This window comes from Mesoplodon densirostris, chromosome 6 (genome assembly GCF_025265405.1).
Source record: "Mesoplodon densirostris isolate mMesDen1 chromosome 6, mMesDen1 primary haplotype, whole genome shotgun sequence".
NCBI lineage: Eukaryota > Metazoa > Chordata > Mammalia > Artiodactyla > Ziphiidae > Mesoplodon > Mesoplodon densirostris.
Window position 1 is genome coordinate 11,696,233 of NC_082666.1, and position 19,786 is coordinate 11,716,018.

At 43.5% G+C, this 19,786-nt stretch overlaps 1 protein-coding gene across 4 annotated transcripts in view; it reads left to right on the forward strand.

The window, feature by feature from the left end:
• The window catches only part of DENND1A (DENN domain containing 1A), a 543,444-nt gene that overhangs the window by 337,387 nt on the left and 186,271 nt on the right, over window positions 1–19,786 (forward strand). For all 4 annotated transcript variants that reach the window (XM_060100633.1, XM_060100635.1, XM_060100634.1 and 1 more), the window contains exon 11: window positions 2,273–2,318. In XM_060100633.1, coding sequence (XP_059956616.1) covers window positions 2,273–2,318 — 46 coding nt within the window. The remainder of the gene's footprint in view (window positions 1–2,272; window positions 2,319–19,786) is intronic.

Here is a 19,786-nt window from a genome sequence, read left to right on the forward strand (position 1 = left end):
GCCTAAATTATACAGAGGCTTTTGCTGTAGGTATTTATTTTTACCTTTTTCTCACAGTTGTTTGAATGTCCTTTTCTATACCTTAATTCATTTGTTGGAACTTCAGTTCAGAAATTCTAATTAAAACTCAGGGTCATTTGTCACTTGCATGACGGTGCTGGTAGGAGCTGGGAAAGTTTTTAAGATTTGGTTAAATATTATGGATTTGAGTTTTCTCCCTTCTATGTGTTTGGCTGTACTTCTGGACACATTAATAAGTGGCCATTTTTCTGGAATTCTGCACTCTTCCTGCTTCCTTTCATTACATTAGGCAAGGTTCCACTAGATGAGGCATTTGCAGTCTTAAGACTTCCTGCCAGGGTTCAGACTTTGTATTTTTGACATTGAAGCTGTCGTGTTCCTGAAGCTACTTAATTAGAAACACATTCATTTCAGCGTACACTGGAGAAAGCTTGGACAGCAGAGCCAGGCACACTGGGAAGTTTGAGCATTTGTGTAGCTGGCAGCTAAACTAATGGTTTACAGTTTAAGGGGAAAAAATATCATAGGGCATTTCCTTGCCCCTAGAAGCGAAGGGAAGCTGAATGTGCACAGCAGATACCTTTTTTAAAAAGGAGAGAAGAAGAAGAAGAAGAAGAAAGGAAAGACAACTCCACTTTCACTGCAGTTTTGTGTCTAATTCTTTCTTTGACTATTATCACATACAAAACTCTTCTAGAAGAATAGTTGCCAAACTGTGCTGCTAATATTCAAGACTGTTTTACAGGCTCCCAAGATATATTACTGCAGAGGTCTGTAGTAAGGAGAACATTTTATATTCTGGGGAAGGATTTTTGCTTGAAGAATTTTATTTGTTGAATGGTAATGAGGGAATTGTGCTCTTTCTTATTTTTAAATGTTTGAGCAATTTTAAAATGCACATATGATGTTTAAAAAACCTTCGTTGCCCATCCATTGCTTTCAGGGTAAAGCCTAAACTCCTCAGCATTCAGTGGAAAGCAAACCTCTCCTTTTTCATTTCTTACCACTCCTCGTTTCCCTACGCTGTCCCCAAGAAAGCCACCCTCCTAGGTCCACTTCCACGCCACCAGCTGCCCCGGAGGAAAGGTACCTGGGCACCTCAAGACTGAGCCAGGTATCTTTCCACTGGGCTCATAAAATACCTTTTTGTACCTTTCTCAGGATGCTGGAGAGACAGATGGAAACATTGTCAATGTCTTGCTTCCTCTCTACTCCTTGACCTCCCTACCTGCAGGAAAAACACTGGGTGGGAGGCAGGCCTGGGGATTTTAGGTCCAATATTACAAAGTCAATGTGGCACGGAGGAAGCAGGTTTGGAGTCAAATCCTAGGGTTGCCGCTTGTTTTATGGCATTAGAGAAGTGATTTAAGCTCTCTGGGCCTATTTCCTCCTCTGTAAAATGGGTATTATACCTACCTTGTGAGGTTCTATGGCTTAGGAAAGGTGAATTTCAAGTTCCTTGTATAATGGCTAGCCCATTTATCATTGGTAAGTAGCATCATAATGATAATTTATATGTGTGCCCCTGAAACCAAAGGAAGTCAATCCATGATGCCCAGGTTTTAAAGCCCCTGGAGTTGGGTTCTCACCTCCTGCTCGGTCACTAACTAAGGGAACCCATTGCTCTGGGAATGAAGCAGTTGGAAGGGGCTTTTTGAATTACAGTGTCATCAGATGGCATGTGTGCAATTGGGGTGGAGATGCTTGCTGGCTTTGATGCACTTTGTCCAATCAGAATGGACAGTTAGATCACATCTCTTGATGGCAGGAGGAAACAGCAAATAAAAAATCATTCCTCTTTGAAGCACGTCATGCCCTCCATCTGACATCGTTAACTGCTTTTTCTGTTGTAATCATGGCAACAGTGGTTCCCATTTGTACCAGGAACTGTACTAATCACTCGACGTATATTTTCTCATTCTGATAGCAGGCTGCCAGTTAGATTCCAAAGTGCCATTTTAAAGATAAGGCAACTGAGGCTATGCAATCGCATGGCTGCTATTTAGGGACTAACACCAAGGTCAGTGCTCTTCCCGCCACCCATGCTTTTAAGGCTGCCCGCATTTTGAAATTCTTCTGAAGTTTCTAGGCTTGGGAACAAAATGTCAGATTAGCGTTTTTGTTGTGAAAGGAAATGTAACTGTGCATACGTTTATTAAAACAGTTTTTCTCCAAATAGTGAACCATGTGTAATTTTCTGTCAGAAGCAACAGACATTAAAGCAGCTGTGTGTCTCTGTTTCTCTTCACAGCGCTCCCATGCCCTACCTCATAGGAATCCATTTAAGTTTAATGGAGGTAAGTGGGCTCCTCTCCTCCCCAGATATCTCTGTTTGCGGTTGTGTTTTGCTATGTGGCAGTGGAAAAGACGCAGTCTCTGGATTCACAGCTCTACACACGGGAGTGTGTCAGAGCAACGCCTCATGCACAGAGCTGAGCGTTCAGCTTAGACCCTTTCCACTGGTCTCTTGTTTCCAGTGTTTTTCCACTTTGTTTGGAGATTGTCAATTTTCATGGGTGAGGGAGTGAGGTTCAAAGAGGCAGGAGGAAAGGGTTCTTTAAGGGTTTGAACGAGGGAAGGGAAATGATTCACTTTTCAAAATGATGTTTATTCTAAAACACTGCAACAATATGATATTACATTTTTTCTCTATAGAAAATGTGGTATAGAAAATATACAGAAGTGTAAATAGGAAAATTAAAATTATCCACAATACCATTACTCCAGATTCAGCCACTGTTAGCACTTTATTTTTCTTCATCCTCGTCTTTATTCTGTGAATATATATTTTGTATAAATGTACTTCACTGATATGGTATAAAATTTTATGTCTTTATTTCATTTAATATTATGGCATGGGGATTTCTACATGTTTTTGTCTACTCTCAGTAATAATTTTTAATTTGCTACCGGTCCTTCCACTGTTTGGATATGCCACAACTTAGCCATTTTCCTATTACTGTTGGACACTTAAAGCTGTTTATAATTTTTCATTATTATAAATAGCATTTCAGTGAACATCTTTATGCATAAGGCTTAATCTGCATCTTGACTTACTTCCTTAGCATAGAACCCCTAAAGTAGAAATGCTTGGTCAAAGCTATGAATCTAAGGCCAGATTGCTTTCTGCATGGCTGTACCGGTTAGATAGCAATTCTTTTAAGGGACTTTTCTGTGCTTTTGTAAGTGCCACTGGTTTGTAGACATGAACCCTAAGCTTTTCCCTCCTCAGGAGAGAGCTGAAATTTGCACTAGAGCAAAATGGGGCAGGAGGTAGGGGGCTTGGCTGTTTTGCACAGGAGATAAGCTCTCAGAGGGAAAAGCTAAAGCCATGTCCGTCTGTGATGATGCTTTGCATGTCTTAAAGGAAGTGCTACTTCTCTTCTTCTGTTGCCTTCATTTCACGTCGACGAGGACCACCTGCTTCTTCACTGTTGCACACTGTGCTATTGTGCTTACGAAAATGAAACAAGTTGGTTATCGAAAAACCTGTTTGTTTGACATTGAGAATCTTGATCAAAATAGACCACAGAAATCTGCTCAAATTTCTAATTTGACAGGACGGCCATGTGGCTCCTGCATTCTGTTAACAGTTCCTCCTTGTCATCACCCAGCCCTGAGCACATACAGTACACAGTTTATGGACTATCTTGGATGGTGTATTTAGATCAGCTTGAAGAGATTTCTTCTGTGTTTTACCTTTGTTTGTCAAGTTTGGGGGTGTATTCAAAGCTCCTGTGTGAAAAATTGAAAGTGAGTACTTGCTAATAGAACTTTCGTGTCAATTGTTGTACAGTTGGAAACTCTAATCTAAAGACCATTTGGTCTGTCGGCATCCACAGCTCGTTCCTGCCTCTTCTGCCTTCCAGGCTGTTCCAGCACGGGTTTTTTCAGGCTCCTTTTCACAGCCCTTTACCTTGAGCATTGTCCAGGTTTCTTGTCTTGGCTTGCTTCTCTTTTCTATATGCCCCCTGGCCATCTTTTTTAAGGCTTTTTGCTTTTGCCACCAGGGTAATGTCAGTGACTCCCAACTGTGTTTCTAACACTGGCATGCCTCTCTCTGAACTTAAGGCCCAGAGTTGCAAATGCCAGTTGAAGGTCACCAAGATGTACTGTCGATGTCTCAAACTCAGTCTTCCCCAAACCCCTTATTATCTGTACACACACACCCGTCGAGTGACTCCACTCCCCTTCCGCTGTTCCCGGTCCCTGTGAGCAGCACCACTGCCTGAAAAGGCACCAAAGTGGGTCACGCTGAGCATGGCTGAGTGTCCTCTTTCTCATTTCTTTCTCTCTAAATAGTCACCAAGTCTCTGACATGTCTCTCGCCCTGTTCCTTCCTTGCTGCCTTCGTTGACATTTTACCTTGCTTTCTTAGATTTTTGCAAAGCCTTATTCGTTCACTCGAGAAGCAGGATCAAGGCCTCTTGTTTTCCAGACATTTTGCTAGGTCATGGAGGTATGAAGATGAGTATGAAATTCAGTCCCTGGTTCCAACGTTTAGGGGTTGCCTTCTACCTGGTCACTCTGCCTTTAATAGCCTGCCTTCCAGCCTCCTCTGCCCTACCCCCGAGTTCTGCTCAGCCTCCCTGCTGCTGTCAAGCCTTCTGTCTTCTCACTGTCCCTTGTTAGCCAGTGCTCTGGCTGGTCTCTAAAACCCCCCCACCCCCATGCTCCTGCATGACCAAACCTTCTCTTCCCCAGCTGTTTGAGGAAGTCCTCCCGTTGGCCATTGTCTTTGCTTGCTGTACCTCTTGCTCAGGATGACAGCTGTCTGCGTCCCTGTCCTCTCCATCAGCCCCAGGAGCAGGAGCTCTTTGGGGACAAGGACTGTGCTGCATTCACTCTGGTGTCCTCAGCACCTAGCAGGGTGCCCAGCATGTGCGTTCTGAAAAGAAGGATTGAGTGAGTGCTTGGAAAGCTGGAATTTGGGACACATTTAGAGCCCTCCAGTGGGCATTGCTGTTGTCAGGGGGACCCAGCACCATAACTTTACTTAAAGGTGGAGGGAGTAAATGTTTTTACTTTTTATGTGATTGTAAGTAATTTAAAACAAGGGTTTTTTGTCGTAAAACATGCCGTGCACAACAGGCATACATTTTGAAGCTAAAACTTGAGACAGAGTTTTGCACTTAGGTGAATGGGTGCAAGTCCACTCTCCTTGGCCTTTGAAGGGTTTTAAATGAGAAGGTTCGGGAAGCACTGGCCAAGATAAATCTTAGCCCTGCTGATTTAAATTAGGGAGGGTTTGCCATGCTGAACTACTATGTGGTCAGCACTAAAAGAAAAACAAAAATAGTCGTTGTCCCACTCTTGAAGCCAGCTAAGACACTTTCCAAACAAAATCGCGTTTCCTGCATGTGTGAGGCAGCTGTGAACTACCAAGTCATGAAATACAGAGTCTCCCGATCTCCTCCCATGGGCTTCAGCTCCGACTCGGAGTCCTCCGCTCATGCTTTTTGATTGGGCTTATCTGGTTCTATTATACCTTCAAGTGAGAGCGATGGTTCCCTGAGATTTCTTCCAGGAACCATGGGCTATAATGCTTGGGGGTGGAGCTCATACCTGGGGCCAAAGGAAAGCTCTTTAGGGAAGGAGATTGGGAAGGCCCATCTCCTCTCGCACACTAGTTTTCTTACTGGCAATTCAGCAAAAGGCTTATTTTTGACTGTCTTGTTATTTTTTCTTGAAAGCTATAGGCACCTTATTATGCCTTTGCATATGTGCCAGAATTTTTTAAACTTCAAATGAATGTGGCAGATGTTCATAAAAGTTTAGAAAAAGCTACCATAGGAAGACTTTTTAACCATTTTTATGACACTCAAATTTGTTGCACAAAAAGAAATATAAATTATAACCTACTGTTCTCATTTGAAAGAAGGTTATTTGGGGGGAAGATCTAATTCTAGCCTTCAAGCTCTTACAGGCTGTCCTATCTGTTAAGTGGTAACCTAGTCACCTAAAAGAGTACATCTTCCTTCTAAAGTGACAAGTTTCTAGCTGATCGTCATTCTGATACCTCCACTGCCTTTTTATATCCTTTCTCTCATTTAAGCAAACACTAATTTGAGGCTGGTGGTAAGTTAGCAGGATAGCCAAGGGCTTTGGCATAGACCTAGTTTCTTCTTGGAGAGAATGATCATGTTAGCTGGCAGCTAGGAAACACCAAAACGCGGCCAGATTACACAGTGACTGTTTCCTTTCATTCCCTCCACCTCAGTTGAGTTCAGGAGATGCTCTGCAGCTCCTCCTCTGTGCCATGTCTGGTAGCAGGTGCCAGGTCAGTTCTGGTAGCTGGGTTCCTTTTCCTTTTTGATAAATGAAGACCTTCCTTTCTAAGCCTCACAAATAATGCTTTGTGTACAGACCTCAGAGCCACATGAGGGATGCATGCAGAAGGTGTTTTGTATCATTCCTGGTGATGGAATGGTCAGGAAGGAGGAAGGAAAGGCGATAGCAGCGACACAGTGCAGACAGAGGCTCAGGTTAGACTGCAGATGAAGCTCCACCTATATACAGAGGCAGTAAAGTGTGGTGGTTAGAATGTGGGCTCCGGGTCCTGGCTCCCCTACTTCCTGCTTATTTGATCTTGGGCAAGGTGATGGACCTCTGCACCTCTGTTTTCTCACCTGTAAAATAAGGGCAATGGCCATAGCTCCCCCCTGTAATATCGTTGAGGGATCTAGTGAGATAATGCTTATCAGGTACCCAGCCCAGTGCCTGGCACATAAAGAGTTCAACAGAGGTCAGCAACCATTGCCATTTTTATTTCCTCAGTGGCCTTAAAGCCATTTACATTGTTAAGTTGATGCCTTTGAAATTGTGTTTTAGGGACTCTTGGGTTCCAGGGATCATCATCTTCATTCCCTAGGGAAAGGATTTCACTAGAATTGGCTTGTGCCTGCGCTGTTTTCTTCTGGTTGACAATGCTGGGGGCACTGTGTCAGGGATGGGAGTGGCATTTTTAAGGAACTTGATAAATGCACTTCCAGTTCCCTGCTTGACCCCTCCCTTGCAGTAGTAATTTCAGGTGTGGTACTTTGTCTCTGCATCTTACTTTCTTCATCTATAGGAGTGGTTAGTCCCCATCTCTTAAGATTGTGGTAAAGATTAAATAAATGAGTCCTGTATATGTCCAGCATATCTCAGTGTCTGGCCTGTGGTCGGTACACAATACACATCCCCTTCTATAGTCATGTTTTGGTAGCCTTCTGTGTACCAGGCATTGTATCAACCAGGGGTTCTATATAAAAAGGTGAATGTGACATAATCTGTGCCTTCAGAGTTCTGTCTAGAACATATGCAGACAAGGAGAAAGTAATTGCAGGGAATTTGAGAGGCTATAGGCTCTGATAGGGAAGACAGTGAACTGAGCCTTGTGGGCTCTGCTTCTCAGAGGAGAGGAATGCCTAAATGGAAACCTAGCAGATAAATTTGAGTTCCACCAGGAGGACAGGGAACAGCATCTACAAAGACTTAGAGTGTAGACCATGGTGTTTCCCAGGAAGTATGAGCAGCTCAGTGTCTGGCAGGAGCGTGGAGCTGAAGCGGGAGAGGAGCATTGAGGCAAGCAGGCAAGGGCCAGGCCATCCAGGGCCTTGTAAGCCGTGTTAAAGAGTTTCAACTTTACAGGGCGATGGAGAGCCATTGAAGGGTGTAAATAGGGGAGGGTCAGGCCTCCTCCTCCTGGGCCATTAGAAACACGGCCCTTCCATATAAAATGCTTGGAAACAGCTTAACCATGTTAATAAAGTAAACTGTTGTTTGTAAGGATCAAGGTAATTCTTAAGTAAAATTACACACCACAACCATGTACCTAAAATTCAGACGTGTTAGCGTCCCAAACCCAAGCTTCCGAATGGTTTCCTTGCTACCTAACTACCAAACTGTGGCAGAGGTGTTTGTAGTGATGACTTACTTTGAGGTTTCAAGCACCATTTTTACTAGATTTTTGCTTCCTCTCTGTTTCCAAGTACTTTTTATGAATTAGATAATCTTTTTACAGTGCAGTTTGAGAGGATAAATTTAGGTTATATACTAAGTGCTAAGTTCCAGGCAGTAGGAAGAGGGGAGTGAGACCCAGGTACCAAGTTCACAGGCCTCTACCTACCTCTCCCACCAATGCAATTTCAAGAGACATGTGATGGGGGCATGAGGAGACAGGCCCAGCTCACAGCTTTCCTCTCTTCCTCACCATCCTTTATGTAGGAAGGCTCAGCTGGAGCGCATGGAAGCCTGGTTTTACAGATGCACCAAGCGCTTGGGGCAGCGCTGAGCCACCACTCCAGGGACACATCCCTGTCCACACTGCAGCACCTCTCCGTCTCTGGGATCCAGAGGCCGTATTTGTCTGTGTCTGCAGTGGTTTAACTGTGGAGCTTTTACATAAAATAACAGCATTGACTTATTTACAGACAAAGAAAAATAACTTTTTTTTCCCTTTTCCTGTCAAAGAACCTGAATTGCTGTCAACTGAACTGGTGCCATTTTAACTAGTTTTTTCTTTTCATTTTTCTCTGGCATAGGAAGTCTCTAATCCCTTGTTCATTTTTTTATGTTTTTTTTTTTTGTTTCACGGTCAGTGTAGAAGAGTGTTTTTTGTTTACCATTTTGCTTCTTCACAGGACTCCACAGGTAGACAGTATAAGATGTAGTTTGCCCTTGTTAATACTGTGATTGATGCAAAACTCTCAGCCATAATTATATGCAGGTATAGGTGGTGACTTGTGCATGTGTTCTCACGAGAATTGAGAAACTCCATGTGAGATCTCTTTGTTAGTGATAAGTAATCAAAGTCCTGCTTTTGTAAGAAGGTGATATTTGCATGAAAAATTCCACCTGGTAGGGCTTCCCTGGTGGCGCAGTGGTTGAGAGTCCGCCTGCCGATGCAGGGGACACGGGTTCGTGCCCCGGTCCGGGAAGATCCCACATGCCGCGGAGCGGCTGGGCCCGTGAGCCATGGCCGCTGAGCCTGTGCGTCCGGAGCCTGTGCTCCGCAATGGGAGAGGCCACAACAGTGAAAGGCCCGTGTACCGGAAAAAAAAAAAAAAAAATTCCACCTGGTCGTTTCAGTCATAGGTTCATGGGAAGAGATTTAGCAAGAAAGGGAGAGGGTTGGGAAGAAACTGCCGTCTTCTGTGTCCTTGTTCCATGCCAGACACAGTGCCCTGTGCTGTACCTGTTCTCACTTTTGCACATCCTAAGAATCTCTCTGCCAAGGAGGAGATATCCATATTTGCAAATGGGGAAGCTGAGGCTCAGAGAGAGAAAGTAATTTGCATCCGGTCCCTCCGCTGTGCTGGGTTTGTCAGACCCCAGAGCCCCTGGATCAGGCTGTGTGGGTTACGCCTAACCCTGCCGCGTCCCGGCAGAGGTTCCCAGGACCTTTGCTTGAGCTCTTCCTTCTCGGCGCAGCCTCCAGGCCATGCCCTGAGCACTGTGGTGAGGGGACGGAGGGCTCACGTCTGGCAGCCTCATATTTCTCCAGAGGAAAGCTCTGAGTACACTTGAGACTGGGGCTGGGTTACTTAGCCTCTCCGAGGCTCCATTCTCTAATCAGTGGAATTAAGGTAATATTATCCATCTCAGAGAGTTGTGAGAACTAACTGATATAATGGATGTGAAGAGCTTTTTATAAAACTCTACCAAACATTATTCTTCATAGTGAGTAGTAAAAACAAGAGACAAAGTTTAGATCAATGAAACCCTGAGGCTTGCTTAATTATATAACAAGAAAAGTAATTGGACTGTAGCTTGGTCTTGCTGGAATTTCCTTAGCATGCTATTATCAAGCGATATCATCACATGTGAGTCTGTCACATCCAGTGCATTCAGAGTGAAAATTCAGGAGCTCTGTTCAACTTAGGGCCTGAAGAATGTTCTGGATTTCGCCTGGTGGATTTCCCCTGGAAGCTCTCTCCTCCTCGTGTGGCGTCTGCTTTTAAAATGAGTGTGGTTCTTAAATGCCACTTATCCTAATGTTGGAATTAGTTAATATGAAACAACTTAAAGCCCTAGTAGTAATTTATGTTATCAAAGGGAACAAGTACTTCTGGCTGATTTAAGTATCTCTTGCAGTCAGTACATTTTCAGTCTAAGTTGTCGTGACTGAAATGTTCTCTTGTGAGATGAGATAGCCCTCTGTTATAGATTAGAAAAATTGAGTAATTTATGAGGGAGAGTCCCAGTAGAAAATGTGAAACCATCATTGATGCTTTTGTTTTCCAATTTTCCTATCATCACTTAGCCAGTCAATTTAGCAACGTTAAAACTGACTTCAAAGAAGACGCAAAGTTTCTAAATTGTTACTAAGAGAAGCTTAAACTAACCAAATTCCTGTCAGATTAACACAGGAGCAGCATGCAGGAGGCTGTGGAGCACAGTGGAAGAGCTCTTGAGTTCTAGAGTTGTGGGGACCTGGATTCAAATTCTAGTTCCACCACTACTGGGAGACCTTAAACAAGCTCCTTTGTTTAAAGGAGAAATCAGTTTAGCAGGGGGAAAGGTACGGTTACTAAATCTCACGGTTCGACCACTCCGTACAAAACTACTACTATGTTATTCTCTGAAGAGATGCCTATTGGAAATATTTAATAATATCAACCATTGAATGAGCTTCTACCAATACACATGGCACTTGAGCTGTATAATTTTTAATTGTCACGCCTTTGTGAGGGGTGCTCCTGTTTTTCAAATGGGGATGTAAAGGTGTCTCTTTGAGCTTCAGACTCCTTGGGTAGATTCTCCACTTCATAGGAGTTTTTTAATGAGGAGTAAATGAGAAAATTGGTACCTGACACGTTGTAAGCACCAAGTAAATGGAGGTGATTATCAGTATTGTGTGTGTGTGGAACTGGTAAATTTTCTTTAAAATAAGCTGAGACATCTACCTAAAATTGGCTCTGCCCTTTTCTTCAGCCTCCTTTTGTAGTTTTCATTGAGTGACTTTTTCGAAATCAACATTAGCTTAAAGGCACTCTCAAATGAATACAGCCACATGGGACTGGTGACTTCTTTTCATAAACTCCTTGCAAGTGATTAGGGGCGGGGCCATTGTGGGCGCTCAGAGACCAGCAGCATAATGATTGAAAAGCGGCGCCCTTGGCCTAGTCAAATCCTACTTGGAATCAGGGCACATGTGGTTTTGTTTAACACCATGCTCAGCAGACTCATGGTACAGGTTTGTGACCATGAGACATTTGTTGTTGATATGTGAGGTCACCACAGTAGGGGTGTTTGTCAACCAAATTAAACTTCCTCTTAATGACCTAAAATAATTGATTCGGAAGGCCTTTAAATGGGCCATGGCAATGTGTAAGCAAGCTGAAATCTGCCAGTTTCTGCACAAATTATTGCATATTGTTGTTTTGTTTTGTTTGTTTTGCTTTTGTTGGGAAAAATGTGGCTGGACCAAGGGCTGAGAAGGCAGGCAGTGATCCTGAGTTTGAATTCCAACTCCACTATTTGTCCCTCTGTAACTTGGGCAAGTCACTGAGCATCTGTGCGTGTATGCCTTAACATCTCCATCTGCAAAATGGGGTCACCTGACTCAAAGTGATGACAATTAGAAATAATATGGCTAAAGTTCCATGCACATTAGTAGGCCCTCACCCAATGGTAGCTATTATTATTAATAAAGTATTTCCAATAGGCATCTCTGAAGAAGAGAGCTTAATAATAATTTTATACAAAGTGGTCAAACTGTGATATAGTAACTATTCCTTTTTTTTCCCTTTACTAAACTGATTTCTCCATAAACTGCTCTCCGTACTAAACTTAAACATCCATAGAGAAAAGTGACTAAAATTGGAGCCTATAAACCTCTCTCTACATACTGTCTGATTCTCAGCTGATTTCAAAATGAATTTAAAGTTGAATATTTAAAATATATGCCATTTAGGCTACAAAAGAAGTGGGGTTTTTCTTTGCCCGTTGGGCTCAGACATTTTTGACCTAAGCTCAGGCCATTGCAGGTAAGGAATGGGGCCACTGTACTATTTTTGTTTAGAAACAAAGGCATGGGCTCAGGGCTTTTCCTAAGTATGATCAACAGTGGCAGTTAAGTTGGACGTTATCAACATCCCACAGAATGGTTTATGTGCCCTGCCTAAAATCCTTTCCTCCATAAACCCAAATATCTGACAAAAACTAAAAGCTTCAGACTGGGGCTGCCTAGACTCCTGGACACGTCCTTAACCAAACAGAATATCTGTTAAACCCTGGTGCCTGGGAGTCAATTGTTTTAAAAGATGCAGTGGTAATAAATTTATATCCTGCCTCTTCAGCATTTTATTGAAAGTATTTTGTGCTGACCGAACGGGTTAAATTATGAAGCTTGATAAGTACATATGCACATTACCCATCCTTAGCTTTAGAAGAAAAAAAAAAAGGAAGAAAAAGATAGCTATGATTTTGGAAGTCATCCCAATTTTTAAAAATAAGAGAATTTGGACATTTTGGCATATGGGGTTTTTTAAATGAAATTTCATGGAACTGAAAACAGTCAATTTTAGGTTTCCAAAAATTGTTTTGATTTTCATTGGTATAAATTTGCTGCACATGGTTTTAGGGAAGTTCTGAGAGATGCATTTGGGACTTCGGGGTTGATTTTTTTTTTTTTTTTTTTTTTGAGCTTTGCGATTTATTTTTAAAAGGTGATTTTTTTTCTAACTCAAAGTATAAATCGGAGGAGACCAGAGTTCCATTTCTAGGACAGTTTTTGGTAATGAAATCGTTAAGCATTTCCAAACAACTGGACTTGGGGCTGAACTATTGGGCATCATTTCAGCACCGTTGGGACACTGCACAGCAGATCCCTCTCCCCCCCCATCTCCGAGTTAGAATCTCGAGGCCAAGTGATTTGGGCCATTCCATTAGCAGCAGCTGCTGGTGATAAGCACTGTGAGAGTCACCTGTGTAGGGTCAGGCTTATTGCACATCAAGGTTCAGCAGTGTCGGAAGAGAGGGAAGATGCCCAGGAGGGGGCTCCAGGCCACCTGCTGTGTGAGGATCAAAGGGTTGAAAGGTCAGAAGGCACAGCTTCCTTAACCATATCTGTCTGTGCAATAGCTATTTCAGATTGTAAATCTTGGCGATTTCATTAAGTCCTCCTGGCTGCTACTGGGGCATTGAAATAATAAAATTTTATATCTGTTGCCTTTCCTGCCTCTGGCAGCCAGGCTGATACATTCTCTGCAAAATGGGGCATCTTTATGAAAACCTTTCCTGGAATGATCAGAGCAGCCTTAATGAAGCCTCCCTCAAATTAGGAAGTTGGGGTTCCTAGGACCAATCCTCATGTTTTTTAAAAAGAAAAAAAAAAATCACACAAACTGTTTAGCAACCTTTGGGATTTATGTAGCACCTCTCTTCTGAAAAGCTGGTCCCAAAATACTGCCTATTGCTAAATGCTTAATCGAACAAACAGGATGAGAGGTGAGCTTTCCCAGTGCTGCTGCTTATTAAACAGGCCCTGTTCTAATGACCACAGGGTCCTTTCTTTTAGGCAGCCCCAAACAACTATACAGATATTACTTCCCACTCAGCAGACCTTTCGGGTGTTTTGAGAGACAAGTCTCCTGAATATGATTTTCCAAATATTTTTCCTAGATCTTAAAGTTGTTATGGACCTTTAGGGCTCCTTGGCTCTCGGGCAAGACAAATCACAGTAATGGCTGCCCCTTTACTGCCCATATGTTTAAGACCCCCTGTAGTTTGTTTGAAAAGTTAAGAGATTTTCACAGTGAAGGTGCCATTTCTGAAATTTAAAGTGTTCCTTTTCACTGGGAGATAAGTTCACTCTGATTAAGTCCGTAATTCTCACTAAGCCATATTTATGGGGGCAATAAACAACGTTTCAGCATGCTTGTTAAATTGGGTTTCCAACCTCTCCACTCTTTAAAAATTGACATTTCAAATAAAAGGCAGGTGGAGATGGGAGTCCAGGTTTGCTGTGCTTAGTGATGAAAGAATGATGGCAAGTGGCAGTTGTGGGGGAGGAAGGAAGGCCCTATTTTATGAGAGGGTGACTCCAACCATTTTGGGACTAGGGAATCAACATCCCCTTAAACCCCAAGTGAAACTCTTAAATTCAAGTTTCGTCATTTCAAATTGGATGGATACTATTTTTGAAATACTGCTGGATGCACTACACTCATTATTTAATTTTCACAACAAGTCTGTGCTATAGAAGTGGTGGCTTTGCGTTACAGATGATGAAATTTGGGCACAGAAAGGTTAAGTAACTTGTCCAAAGTCACACAGCTAATAATTAGCAGGACCAGGATTCAAACCCAATTATTTTGTTGTGTGAAGTATTTTAGTGTGTACAAAAAATAATAATAATAATAAGACCCTGCCTTTAGGGTCTTATTGTTATTATATATCTAGCCTATGATAAGTCTGTGTATTGAGGTTACAAAAGAAATATGTGATCTGGTCACTGTTCTCAGTATTTGCTAAACCAGGAAAGTAGACGGGGCTCCATAGAGAGAAGGGGCCCAGGCTTTGGGGACTGGCAGTCCAAAGCTCAAATCCTGGCTCTGTTATTACTCTGGACTTGGAGCAAGAGCTTCATTTTTCTCTTCTGTGAAATGAGAATAATAATGCCTATTCCATGAGGATCCAATGAAATCAGGTATTTAAAAATACAGTGTTTTCAAACTCGATATTTTATAGATGACAGTGGTGACTGTTATTGCAGTATATGTAAATATAGTATGGTTAAACCAGTTACTTTAAGGGAAAGGTGACAGGTACACATGAAACAATTAGAAACATCACTAATCAGGTTTTAACTGAGGATCCAAGTATGTGTTGCCCACTGTACTTGCTTAGGACCAAAGAAGGCCACTTGCTGTGGGAGCAGGAATAGTCAGGGAGGTTTCGTAGAAGAGCAGGGTTTTGCAAGATGGAGATCGTCATGGTGACCCATGTCTGGGCCATCTTCACATCTTCCCAAGCGCTCTGCCACCTCATCTCTCGTTTGCGTTTTGCAGCAGTGGTGAAAGGTGTTGACACCTTCCTTGTCCTCTTTTTACACATGAGGAAACTGAATCTCTAGCAGTAGGAAGGGTGTTTCAATTTGGGACAAAACCCCAGCAGTGTCAGGCGTGTACATGGGCTCACCCCTCCATTTCGGGGGCCAGAGTGGAGGCCAGAGTGGATGGTGGTGCTGTGTTGGCTGGACTTGTAGAGTGAGCCCCAGAGCTGGCAGAGCTGGCAGAACCAAAATCTCAGAGGGAGGCTGGCTGGCACTGACTGAGCTTCTGCCCTGTGGCTGGCCCTTTATGAAGCACATGTCCTACCGTAACTCCTTTTAATCTTCTCAACAATCCTGAACGTGGGGATCAAGACCCAGTCTCACAGAGAAGGAAACCGATGCTAGAGGAGGCAAAGGGCCTTGCCTAAAGCTACCTGGCTAGTAAGTGAGTAAGCCAGGACACCAACCTTGGGACTCTGCAGCTCTGGGCCATGACCATCCTGAGGAGGCAGCTGGGCAAGCTCTGTGTGAATGGAGATGTTCCACCAGATTGAGATCTTTTCCACTCCATAGGACTATGCCTTTTCTTATTGATTATAATTTATTGATTTATAATTTCTTATTGATTATAATTTACCCCACCCCGCCCTACCCACACTCCCACACACAAGTGGGCCGGGAGCCCCTTGAGTTTAGAGATCATGTTTTAGTCATCCATCAGTTTGACATGACTAACTAAATGGGTGAATGAATGAATGTCCAGTGGATGGATGGTCAGGAAAGGAGGGAAAGCACTATTGAAGAAATAGCCCCTTTGCTGACCTGGGTTGAAAATCTCTGGACTTGTTAATGAGAGTCAGTGCTTACTACCTTGTGAGGAGTGGATTTGGCCTGACCTGTGAGGTGCTTACACCACTTCCCTCCCCTGCCAAGCTTCTGTTTCTGTTTAAAGCACACTGGGAAATCCCAGCAGTGTTTTCAGGGGTCCTCTGAACTGTCAGGCTTAGATTTTTAATTTTGCAGAGCAGGAAGGAGCAAATCAGTGACTCCTGGCTCCAAAGAAAAGCCACTACGTTTATCAACTGCTTGGCAGCTCAGTGACCTTTGGGGCCAGAGGAGGGGAAGGAAAATGTCACTCTTCCCTCTGTGTGTATCTGAGATTTCAGGAGGGAATAGAGAGTTTAGACTACCTGCATATTTGCCTTTCCTCTTCTTGTCCTTTCCACTTTCCTTCTGATTTCTCTTTCCCTTCCTCCTAGGAGGCCAGCAGCTCCCCGTGCTGTTCTTTGTTATGTCCTCATATACATGCGCATGCATTTGAGTACATTTGTTGTGGGCTGTATAGTGGAAAGAAAGAACGTTGGCATGGAGAACCCAGATTCAAATCCTTTCTCTCACAAACATGTGAGAACATGGGCAGACTGTTTAATCTCTTTAGCCTCAGTGACTTCATCCATCCAATGGGTACAATATTCCATAGGAAACCCTCTCCCTTGAGAATTTTAATGGAGTCTGGACCAACCATCAAGCCACTTGGTATGTCCCTGACAAACATCTATTAAATTACGGTTGCTCAGTATGTTTGTGATGGAAACAACGTGCCAGAGCAATTAGTAAGGTGCATTGAGTAATACAGAGTTTTTGGTGTCCATCTGGGTTCAACTGCAAAGCTCCACTGCTGCTAAGCCATAGGACTTTGGACAAGTTATTTCACCTCTCTGCCCCTGCATTTCCTTGTCTCTTCACAAGGGTGTCGTGAGGATTGCGTTAAATGGTACGGCGTGTAAGGGCTGGGCCACGGGAGGAGCACATCAGCTATCAGGTCTCATTTTGTTACTGTGGGCGTCAGGCATGTGATGGATGCGGAGCGTGTAACACAGTTCCGGGCCGTGCAGGCCCCTGGGAAGTTAGCTGTGCCTCAGCCCACACGTAACCAGGAGTACAGGCAGCCTAAGAGGTGACTGTGTGAAGGCCAGCAGTAGTTGTTTAAGGTAAAGTTTAGATGGACGAACTATGAAGATGTAATTTTTGATTTTGTTTTAACCATATTCCCTACCTTTCAAAACTTGAAAAAAAAAAAACTGCCAAGAAGTCATACTCAAGTGAGACATAAACTATAATGCCAGGAACCATATTAGTGTGCCTTCTTCAGAGAGAAACGAACACTAGACTTTCTCTGAGCCAAAGCAAAGCACTCTGTGGGCTTCGTAATGCTCTGATTTAAGAGGATGATGCATCCTCTTGAAGCAGTGTCTTTGCAGGAAGTCGGTGTAGACCCGTGCCCTTTGCTTGGTGGTCTAGATGCTAGTGTCAGAGTGCTGGCGTGGCCATAGGAGCGGAAACTCCTTACAGGCCTCAGGGGTCACTCCAGCAAGGAGAAGGCCTGCCTGTATAAAATGAAGAGCAAGGACTTGCACTGGTGATGTAATCCAGGGGATCCAAAGAACGGTCAGGAGCATGCGCTGTCTTCCTGGCTGAGCACGGGCCTGCCTGTAGCCAAGACCAGTACCCTGGGCAGATGGGAACATGGCCACATAGGTATAAAATAATGTTTTCCATTTTTTTTCTTTTTACTTAATCCTGTCACAACCCTATGTAGCATGTGGTCATAGCCCCATTTTATAGAGGAAGAAACGGAGGTTCAACTGTGTTTAAATAACCTGCCCTGGGTCCTGTAAGTAGGCATTAAAGAAGATAAAACTCAAAGCCCAGTCTGACTCCTACTCAGTTCTGCTGCTCTCCCAAAGCAGGCTGACTCAGGACTGCAAATGTCCCTCGGAAGGTACCCAATAATATTGCTGCTTTGCTCCTCAACTGGAGAAGGGGACAGGACTGATTGGAGAAGCAATAGGTGTCCAGGAAGTGTCTACCTTTGCAAACAAATTTCTGACAGTGAGATATATCCTAGATTGAATCCTTTTTATCCATAGAATTATTGTTATGTTGTTTTCATAATAATAATAGTCAATACCCAGTGCTTATTATATGCCAGACACTATTCTAAGTACTATAGGTATATTAACTCATTTAACCACCATAACAATCCAGTGAAATCCACATTATTTACTTTTCCTAAACATTTCACTGAAGTATGAGATTTATGGGAAGGGTACACTCATCCAAAGTATAGAGCAGGATGAGTTCTTACAAGGCAGGCATGCCACGTAACCACCACCAAGATCAAGAAGCAAAACGTTACCAGCCCCCAGAAGCCCCTCTGTGCCTCCTAGTAGTCATTCTCCCTCTGACCCAAGAGTAACCATTGTCCTGGGTGTCAGTACTATTTTAATCTCATCAGACAGATGCAGAAACTGAGGCACAAAGAGGTTAAAGGGTTTGCCGAAGGTAACACAGTTATAACTGGCGGAGTTGGGATTCGGACTCGGGCAGTCTGGCTCCAGAGAATGTGCTCATGTCCCTGAGACATAGCCAGGAGAAAACAGTAGGTTGGTGGTAGTTTTTAATGGCACAGAATCATAATAGTGGAGTCATTAGCCTTTGTCTTTGGTCTGAAAATCAGTTGTTCAAATTCGTATAGTCTTGGAACTCTAATCCTACTTTCAAATCGCAAGGATAGAAACTCGCTTTTCAGAGCCTCCCATTCATTGTACTATTATCTTTACATGTATTATCCCGCTTAAACCTCCAAGCACAGCTGGACAATAGGTAGTATTATCCCCATTTTATAGATGAGAAAACTGAGGCTCAAAAGTGAAGAACTAACTGAAGGGTACTCTGTGGCAGAGGCAAGGCTTGAATCTGGCTGTCTCATTCCAGAACCCACATCTTAAGCTACCATGGTAATGCCTATCTTACTTTCTGTGTCAACTGTGAATGAATCCTACACACGTTAATCATGGTAATTTTATGTGATTAGTGTCATTGCCATTATTATTGTTATTCCCATGACACCTCCTTGTGCAGACTCTTACGTTGGGCTTACATGGTCCATTTGGGCTCACATGGACATCTGTGCCAGGCCTGCCTCCCAGAAGGGTGAGAGGCCACAATATTTAATTCATTTCCAATTAATGAGCATTTGCCCTGTGTCAGGCACTGTACCAGGCACTGGGGATGCAGAGACAAATAAGACATAGCTCTGCCCTGACGATGGTCCTGGTGAAAGGACAACAGAAGAGATCCACCGTGTGCTGGCTCATTTACTCCATGCATGCCACCTCACTGACACCCCCCCAACAACTCCCGTACAAGATAAGGACCCCCGTTCTCAGCTGAGGCAGCAGAGGTGGATCTGGGCCCCTGCTCCTCCAGGTCCAGGACCAGCTTCTTTCCTCCACCTCCAGCCCCCGGCTTCCTCAGCCAGGAAGACAGCACATGCTCCTGACCGTTCTTTGGATCCCCTGGATTACATCACCAGTGCAAGTCCTTGCTCTTCATTTTATGACCTGGTTCTAAGTCCTGTCTTTTGTCACTAGCTGCCCAATCCCCTCCCTAGATAGGCAGGGTGAGCCCCGTCGGTGCAGAGGACCGGTGTGGTTTGAAAAAGTGCAGCTGATACTTTATATTTTAGTGCAGGAGTTGAGGGGACCCATTGTTTTCATACAACCAACTTTAGAAAGTAAGGTTCAGTAGAATCTTCTTGACTCGAGAAGATACACCGAAGGTACAGTGATCCTCAAGTGGACCCCACTTTGACGTAGGGATGTATATCATGGGCATTGGATTCTATATTTATCCTAGGAGGGTATGAGTAGAAAAAAAAAAGTTTTAAAAACCTTAGGCTAGACAAAAAAGGAAGGAGACAGGGAGCCAAACACAGCTGCA